The sequence below is a fragment of the Quercus lobata genome, chromosome 3, assembly GCF_001633185.2.
Source record: "Quercus lobata isolate SW786 chromosome 3, ValleyOak3.0 Primary Assembly, whole genome shotgun sequence".
NCBI classification, from domain to species: domain Eukaryota; kingdom Viridiplantae; phylum Streptophyta; class Magnoliopsida; order Fagales; family Fagaceae; genus Quercus; species Quercus lobata.
Window position 1 is genome coordinate 60,456,507 of NC_044906.1, and position 9,880 is coordinate 60,466,386.

The 9,880-nt window shown below is 41.5% G+C and overlaps 1 protein-coding gene across 1 annotated transcript; it reads left to right on the forward strand.

The window, feature by feature from the left end:
• Positions 1 to 337: 337 nt before the first annotated feature.
• On the forward strand, positions 338 to 1,951 carry LOC115982885 (polygalacturonase-1 non-catalytic subunit beta-like). The gene is made up of 2 exons (XM_031105621.1): positions 338 to 1,408; positions 1,821 to 1,951. Exon 1 carries the CDS (start codon positions 587 to 589, stop codon positions 1,367 to 1,369), a length of 783 nt encoding a protein of 260 aa, XP_030961481.1. The 5' UTR covers positions 338 to 586; the 3' UTR covers positions 1,370 to 1,408; positions 1,821 to 1,951.
• The last annotated feature ends 7,929 nt before the right edge of the window (positions 1,952 to 9,880 follow it).

Below are 9,880 nucleotides of genomic sequence, written 5' to 3' on the forward strand. Positions count from 1 at the left end.
CTTATCCCCTGTGATATTCTTAATCACAATCTCGTTGTCCTAATGCATAAATCGATTTTGTTTTATTTTTCTGTCATAACATATATCTTCTTTTACGTACTACTGTTTTTTGATAATGACATTTATGTACTACTTGATTTCTTATAGTTCTGGTATTCTTGTATGATTTTCCTATAAATATCGACCTACTATAAACCAACAAATTCGTTAACACTAAACTCACTTTCTCCTTTCCCTCTACAAAAACATAATAATGCACACAAAAAAACTCAGCCCCATGACTCCTCTCCTTCTCTTACTTTTTTTCTCGTCTCTCACTGTAAGCACTCTCACTCTCACTCTCACTCTTGCTCTATCTTTGACATTCTCCTATTCTCACATTCTCAATGTTTTCCTTTTGTGTCAATGCAGGTTGGGTCCGCCTCTGCTTCCGCTGGTGAAAACTTATACACCCCAAAAGCCAATCTGATTCGGTATTGGAACAAAGAGGTCAAAAACAACCACGCCAACCCAACCTTTCTCCTATCCAAAGCGTCCCCATTGAGCGTGGTCGACGCAGAAAGATTGTCCAAACTTGCAGCCCAGAATGCTCTCCTCTCAGTTCCCAGCCATCTGCCCCGCCGCCAAACTTTTGTGCTTCCCTGATTCATTCCTGACTCTTCAAGAACTCATATTCCATCCCACCGATCCCGAAATTAGATCATGGATGCAGCAATGTAATTTCTTTCGAGAATCGATGTTAAAGAAAGGGAAGGTGATGCTAATGCCGGATATTAAGGACAAAATGCCTGAAAGGTCGTTTTTGCCTTGGTCCATTTCGTCAAAATTACCATTTTCGACCTCTAAGATTTCTGAAATAAAGAAGATTTTTCATGCGGATGATAATTCTACTATGGAGACTATGATAGTGATGTCGTTGAGTGACTGCGAGAAGGCTCCGAGCCTAGGCGAGACCAAGCGGTGCGTGGGCTCAGCTGAGGATATGATTGACTTTGCAATCTCGATCTTAGGTCGAAACATTGTTGTTCGATCAACTGAGAATGTTAAAGGGTCAAAGCAGAATATAATGATTGGATCAATCAAAGGGATCAACGGTGGCAAAGTCATGCAATTAGTTTCTTGTCATCAAATCTTGTTCCCGTATCTACTCTATTTCTGCCATTCGGTCCCAAAGGCTCGAGTCTACGAAGTGGATATACTGGATCCGAATTCGAAGGCTAAGATCAATCATGGTGTTGCCAGCTGTCACATGCACACGTCGAATTCAAACCCGAATCATGCTGAATTGACTATAGCATCAGGTCCTGGTCAGATCAGGGCTTGCCACTGGGTTTTTGAGAATGATCTAATCTGGACAGTTTCTAACTAGTCCTTACAGACCTTGGTGGGCAAGACAAGTTGATTAAGGGTCCGTTTCGTTAGGCACTTTGGAAGCTTAAAAACGAGTTTTTAAAACCCCAAAACTCCATTTCATAATAGTACTCTTCATAACGTTTTTATAAATGCTCATTTTAAATTCAAAGCATAGTTTTGCAACAGTTTATACAAAAACACTCTAATTTACCATATGTATTTTGCTATTAATAGGAAAAATAGTTATGGATTTATTTTACGTCTGGAAGATGCTTATTATACCATATATTTTGAGTTTTGATAACCTTTTCAAGGTTACTTAAATAATTAGATGGCCAATGAAAAACACTGCTTTTTACTATTTTTTTAATAAATTTTGTTTAAATTATAAAGATTAAAATGTTAAAGAAATGACTAGAAAAACAAGTTGAGATATTAATCCATTTTTTTTTTTTTTTTTACTGCAGGAGCATCCTCACTAGAGCTTTGCAAGCTTTGATCCAGCATGTATGATGTAAAGCAAATAAATGTGCTAATAGTTTAATTATGTGTGTTTTGAACCTGTTCATCTATGTATTTTGTGTAGAGCTTTGCAGACCTAATTCCAACACATATAATGTACAACTGATAAATGTGTTGATGGTTTATGTGTAATTTGGACTTGCCTTTCATCCAAGTGTTTTGCGTATTTACGGAAAGTCTAAGGTCTAGCTACTCCTAGACTAGTGTAGTTATGTATACAGCTTGTAATATATGGACTTTCTCTATTACTTTGTGTATATTTACTAGTATAAGCTAGAAATGATTCAGGTACATATTTTTTAGTTCTAAACTATGGACTCTTTGTAATTTTTCTTTATTGTGGAATTTAGCTATTACTGTGTTTCCTTTAAGCTAGGATTTATATAGCATGCATCAAGTTTATATTGTTATTTAAGGCTTTTTTTTTTTTTTTTTTAAATTTATAATTTATAGTGTGTTATGGGTCTGACTTAGGTCCAGTGTCCAGTAGTACTAGACCTGTTAAGATGATGACATGTGTCCACTTTTAGACACATGTCACCATCTGACTAGGTCCAGTGCATTAGATGCACTTGATCTAAACCAAGTCTGTGCGTTATAAGATTTTACTGTTATTGATCCGTATCTTTATGGAGCATAATTGTTTCTTATCCCTACAGTTCAGTGTGTTTCAGTATGCAATTCAAAGCCTTGTTAATTTTCACATCCAATCACTATTTTCGAGCTTTTTAATTGCAATTTTTTTGGAACAGAATTACAATTTGATATATATATATATATATATATATATATATATATAAGTATGTATGTATGTAATGCATTATGCAAAACCAGAACATCCCATTATGCAAAACCAAGACATTCTACTATCAAAAAATTCAGAGCATATATCCAAAGCACTACCAATATTAATTATATATACCAAGTTATGCCTTGAAGTCTAGCAGAGCCAACTGCAGAGAAAATTTTAGACAAGAAAAAACCCATAGCTTTTTTCCATGACTTGTATCACGTCCAATTTATATTTCTGAAACTTGTCTCATTCCAAAATATGAATTTTTTTTTTTTTTTTTTTTTTTTTTTTTTTAGAAGAAAGAAACGTCGTTTTATTAAGAAAGGCCATCCAAATCATCCTCCAACCAACTACATTTATAAGTATTTTCAGTCAGTAATTTCTCAATAAAAGCTTTCAGTTCATTCCTTTTACTTTCAGTTTACATTTTAAGTTTACATATTTAACTTTCGTATATAAGTTTTCATTTAAAATTCTGTCAAAGTTCAGGCCATCGGTTTAGGTCATTATTTCCCTGTAGCATTTATTGTTGGGTTTTGGGGGGGGGGGGGGGGGGATTATTATAGCCTTTAAGGTGTTAAAGAGAGTGAGGTATACAATGGAGAGAGTGAGGGTAGAAGAACTATGCATTCATGAACTGGGAATAAGACCAATAGGTGGAGTACTAAGGAGGGGTAGTAACTGAGCAAAGGCACCACTAGTCTTGTTTGAGCTGTGTGAGCAATATCAGCCAAAACTCTTGCAATCCCTCCACCACTACTGCCACCACCACCACCACTGCTGATCAAACCAACCCCCGTCAAAATGGGAAACAAAGAGAAGGCAAAAGCTCTCTCTCTCTCTCTCTCTCTCTCTCTCTCTCTCTCTCTCTTTCTGGCTCTCTGCGTCTCCATGCTATTATGAAATAGTCACCATCACTTTCGTTAGGGTATGTCCTTAGGTTATAGTTCGTTTCATATCATTTTGACCTTACCCTAGTTTCTTTGCCAATGCCCACGCATGACTTTTTTTTTTTTTTTTGTTTAATAAACGAAAGCTTTGGTATTTTCGCCTTATTAAATCGTAGAAACAGACGCAAAATCTTTCCTTCAAGCATCCCACATATTAGGCAGGACTCAGGAGTGAGGTGAGAGGAAGAGTTAAAACAAAGCATACTATTGACATCACAACCACACATAGCAAGATTAATGGATTATGGGCCACATGGCTGATGTCTCCTTTAACCCAAGAGAAAGAGGCTTTAAGCCCCAAAATGATACGCTTGATTCAACCCCTTTACTTGTTGCTATTAAAATTACAATTGACTATTTGTTATGTACCTTGTGTGGAGCCAGAATTTAGATCCCTTGCTCAATATGATTTGACCTTATAAATATCAAGAAAATCAATAGGAATTCCTTAATGAGTGGGCCTCCAACTTAATGAGTGTGCAACATTCTTTTATGAAGGGTACGTAAAATTAAATGGTGTGCATTTAAATGCAGCTTTTTGTTGATTGCTTATTTGATGAAAGTTGGTTAAAGTATAACTGTATCTAGAAAAATTGCGTCTTTAAAAATCTATATAAAAGCAAACAAGCTGAAAAACTAAAATGCCAAATTAACAGGCATAGGTGTCCTAGATTCCTAGTTATGTTTCATTCAAATACTGGTTTATGGAGAAGAATTATGCAGCTGGGTGGCAGGTAGGACCAGAATATTTCTAAAATGAGTTTGGGTTGCACATTTCTTTTTGTTATGCCTCGGTGATTTTTTTTTTTTTTTTTTTTTTTTTTTTTTTTTTTTGTGTGTGTGGTTAAAGATGCAATTTTCTTTTGGGAAGCATATATTTAGAGTTTAGTTTAAGAAGGTAATATCACACAATCATCTAGTCTATGTGTCGTAAATATTAAACATATTTTTATTAGTGTAAACTAATTAAATTAGATGGAAAAAGAGAGACTAAAGAGTTAGTCGATCAGTCTTATCTAATTTCGAGATATACATCTATTCATTTTTTACTATAATATCATGTTTTGATTGTATTGCACTATGTGTCATTTAATAACCCAAAAGAAATCCTTTATTCCCATCTAATTTTAAATGGAGGAATTTTAAGGATATTTAGAACTCGATAAATTTCAACAACACGACTTCCTATACCCACTTATCTTTTGGGAATTTAGTTATGCACTTGCTTATGATCATGGTTTAAATAGACACATGTTGCTAGAAAATATTGGTTATGATAATAAATCTAGTTTACTAATTATAAAACGATTAATTACTAGTAATGATGCCGAAAATACCACCAGTGAGTCACACGTTCCTCGCACGTCGCAAATGGCACCTGCACAACGAAAAGGAAGAACCTAGCAGAGAGTACCAGTGTGGTACTAGCCAAACACCCTCCGAAGGTTAAATCAGAACTATTCTCACTGCTCTAGAGTGCTAGAGAGGGTAAATTATGCGTACCTTGGTTTGTGAGGGTGCTTGGGTTTTTATAGTAGTGAGGGTTGCCCCTCTTTTCCTTGGAGTAGAAGTCTTTTCCTTATAGGAGTCTTCTTAGACGTATTTTACGGGATCTTTTCCTTATAGGGATCCCTTGAATATTATCTAGCGTGGGAAGCAAGACAATTCCTTATACGTAACGTGGGTAGCAAGTAAACTTATGTTCGGTCCGTCAACTTCAATTTACTTCCTTCAGTTTTTTGGGCGTCGGTCTAGTAGTGCCATCAGCCTTGGAGCCAGCTGACCTATGACCGTTAGCCATAACACCATCGTCTGCTTACGTCTGAAGGATTGCACTAAAAATCCGTCAGCTTTATGCTTCGCGTGGCTAGGCTCATCTTTTATCCTCATCAGCTGCCCCCTACTCTACGTGCTCGACACCTCACACCGTCAGCATGTGGAGTTTATGACTTAACTATCTTTTGGGTCTTAGAGGCGAGAAAACCAATTATGAACGATTCCTCGAGCCGCGGGCCATTAAATGCAAGGATACGTGACGCGCTTTCGTTGGCCTCGTTTCTGGGCACGGGCGTCGCCTCGCCTTCCGTGCGTTTTCCCTCTTATATATATACCATGTCCCTTTTCTCATTTCTCTATTTCAACCTTGCTGACTTTTCAAGAGAGAACCCGTCGCCCTTACTTCCGATTTGATCCGTCAGCTGTTATCAACACCGTCACTTCCGAGGTCGTTTTATCTATTCAAGATCTGTTTTACCTGTAAGTTCTTCTTCCCTTTTTCCTTGCTCTTTTACTTTGCCTGAACAATTTTTTATTAAGGACGTCAGTTTAGGCACTTAGAGTGGATCCGTCACTTGTAGGTAGTCAGATGTCAAGTGACACGTCGAGTGACCAGTCGTCAGTCCGCGATGGAGCGGGGTACGACGAATTTTTTGGCTCAGGTCAAGAGTCCGACGGCTTTTCTGAGTCATCAGGAAAAGAAACGTCAGCCCAATCCCCTAGTATTGACGCAAAAGACCATGTTGAGGGAGTTAGGGAGAAAGTGTTAAGTGAGATTGAGGTCAAGGGGGAAGACGAGGAGATTGTTAGTGACGGGAATGGGGACGAAGGTGACGAGGAGGTTGATAGTGATGGGAATAGGGATGAAGGTGACGAAGAGTCCTGTGAGGGAACTTCAGGGAGTTCCGGAGGTAACCGTCCTTTCATTCTTCCGGAGGAGTGGGCTGTCAATAAATTCCTTCCAAAGATGAGCAACAGAGTTTTTAATGAGTTACGTACCCGTTTCCAAATCCCAGATCACATTCCTATCTGTCTCCCTAGAAAAAACGAAAGGTGTTATACAGGGAGGACTGCAGATGTTGGGATGTACAATGCCATGTTCGCAGCAGGCCTCAGATTACCACTGACGGCTTTACACCGTCAGCTGGCGGATTTCTTGGGATTGTCCGTCAGCCAGATTGCTCCGAATGCCTGGAGGATCTTCATTGGTGCTGAGATCCTTTGGGGTCGATTGAGTGGGGGGAACCGTCGCCTTTCGTTAGACGAGTTCTTTTATTGCTACAGGCCCCATCATAAAGTATCTGCCAAGGGGACATACCATTTTGCTCCTCGTGAGAAGAGCTTAAGATTAGTGTCTGATATGCCAGACTCAAATAGGAATTGGAAGAGTAGATTTTTCTTTGTTAAGGGGACGGACTGGGTGTGCCGTCTGGACGAGTGGGATACGCTGCCCGGTGGTTATTTTGATAACACTTGGGCTCATATTAGGGATTCAGGTCGCCCCTTCTCTTTCTTTCTACCGTCTCTTTTCACTTATCAAGGAGTTTTTAACACCGTCTATTCCCTTTTGTTTCAGCTAGCGCTCGCCCGGAAATATCTGACGAACAAAGGGAATTCATCCGTCGAATACTTGGCATCCCGCTTAAGCAACGGAAGTGTAGGGATTTGATCACCCTAGACACTCTTCATCTATATTGTGGGGGTCTAGAGCCAACGGCTGAAGCTCGAAAGTTGGAAGAATTTTCCCGGAAACGTAAGTGGACGCCTCATTTAATCCGTCGGCTTATTTACTCCGTCTGCTTTACTGATATCTGTCAGTTTATTTTGCGTAGAGATGGAAGCTGCTAAGCAAAGGGTGAGGGCCGCTGCTACTCGTAAGAAGGAGGAAGAGAAGGCCAAGGGAAAGGAAGGAGTGTCCTCGTCAACCCCTCATTATGCTTTTAAGGGTTCAGTTAAGAGGAAGGCTGACAGAAAGGATGATCCTCCCTCGAAGAAGGTGGGCGTCAGTCCTAGGGATGTGCCCTCCAAGAAGTCGTCCCCCAAGTCTAGTCACGGTGCTGGGAAAGAAGTGATGACCTCTTCCGGCCCCGTCATTGAGGGGCCCCGTTGCTTGTTGACTCACAAGGATTATGCTGTTGAAGGGGTAGAATCTCTTATAAAACAGACGGATCTGGATCCTTGTGCTCAGCTAGGGACGGAGGACCTAGGAGCGTCAGCTTTCTTTGATATAGCACGGGTATGCTTCCTACCTTGAATAACCTGATCTTGCCTTGGTTAATAGCTGACGACTGTACTTCCTTCAAGCCATGGTTCGCGTTAAAGCACTCCAAGACCGGTGCGTGGCCAAAGAGGGCGTCGCTGCTCGGGTTAGGAGGCATAACTCCAACCTGATGGATCAACAGGCGTAATATAAGGAGGCCGTCCGTCTTTTAAATGCTGATCTGAAGGACGTGAGGGAGAAGTTAGGAGAGGCTGGGCATCAGCAGAAGAAGCTTGAGGAGGAACTTTCGTCTTTACGCGCGCAGGTAGAGACGGCTGGGACTGACGCGGTCCAAAAATTCAATACAACCCAGTCATTCATTAATTCCTGTGCTGATTATTATGGCACTGGTTTCGATGATTGTCTGAAGCAAGTAGCGTCAGTTTATCCGGAGTTGGATCTATCTGGAATTACCATGGATGTCTCCGTGCCGATGACTCCTGCTGGCGACACCGTTGCTGACAAAGCTGACGAACCCCTCAATTTGGACCTTTTGCTTAATGACGCCGGAGTTGTTTTAGCCCAGCTTGCCGTCAACACTCTTGCCGAGTTTTCAGATAAAGTACAAACTGCCAAGGATAAAGCTGACGGGGCCTCTAAGGACATTCCTGTCACCTAGTCCTGGCCTTTTATTTTTGATAAGGATAAAAGATGAGCCTAGCCACGCGGAGCATAAAGCTAACGGATTTTTAGTGCAATCCTTCAGACGTAAGCAGACGATGGTGTTATGGCTAACGGTCATAGGTCAGCCGGCTCCAAGGCTGATGGCACTACTAGACTGACGCCCAAAAAACTGAAGGAAGTAAATTGAAGTTGACGGACAGAACATAAGTTTACTTGCTACCCACGTTACGTATAAGGAATTGTCTTGCTTCCCACGCTAGATAATATTCAAGGGATCCCTATAAGGAAAAGATCCTGTGAAATACGCCCAAGAAGACTCCTATAAGGAAAAGACTTCTACTCCAAGGAAAAGAGGGGCAACCCTCGCTACTATAAAAATCCAAGCACCCTCACAAACTAAGGTACACATAATTTACCCTCTCTAGCACTCTAGAGTAGTGAGAATAGTTCTGACTTAACCTTCGAAGGGTGTTTGGCCGGTACCACACCGGTACTTTCTGCTAGGTTCTTCCTTTTCGTTGTGCAGGTGCCATTTGTGACGTGCGAGGAACGTGTGACTCACTGGTGGTATTTTCGGCATCATCAGTTGGTGTCGTCTGTGGGAAACGTTCGAAGAATTTGAGTTATCACCTCCCGGACATAAGAGTCGTATGGTACTCACTCGCTCAATGGCCACCACTAACAACGCTCAAGAAGACGAGCCACCGAGATCTACGGTATTAGAAAGGCAGGTCCAGACTCTCATGACAGTAGTAGAACGACTCACGAAACAGAACCACGACCTGGAGGAGCAACTACGCCAAAGGGACGCAGGACCTAACCTTTTGGAGCAAAACCAGGAAGGTAACAGCGCCGAGCGAAGGGAGCAGGAGAGGCCTGAAGGCAGCAATGCCCCAAGCTAATCGGAGCGGCAAAACGTAAGCCTTCCGTCTCTCGGAGATTTCGCCCCACCACCTATCGTCGCGGAGATGCAGGCGATGAAGGAGCAAATTGAGGTCATGATGAATGCCCTCAAGGGACGGGTATCTTTTGATCTCGACGACTTGGTGAACAGAACCGACTCGCCATTCACCGCCACCGTCAACTCCTACCCCTTACCGAGTAAGTTCCGCATGCCACAGATAGACAGTTACGACGGAGTCAAGGACCCTCTGGACCATCTGGAGACCTTCAAGACCCTAATGCACCTTCAGGGAGTAGCAGACGCAATCATGTGTAGGGCCTTCCCTACGACGCTGAAGGGCGCAGCAAGAATTTGGTTCAGCCAACTGATACCGAACTCCATCAGCACCTTCAAAGAACTCAGTACTCAATTTACCGCACATTTCATCGGAGACCATCGGTACAAGAAGTCTACGGCTTGCTTGATGAGTATGAAGCAGCGAGAAGATGAAACTTTAAGAGCCTACATCTCCCGCTTCAACAAAGAGGCACTCTCGATCGACGAAGCCGACGATAAGATACTTGTTACGGCATTCACGAATGGCTTGAAGAAGGGTAAGTTTTTGTTCTCCCTATACAAAAACAACCCAAAGACCATGTCGGAAGTACTTTATCATGCCACAAAGTATATGAACGCTGAAGATGCGCTGTTAGCTCGGG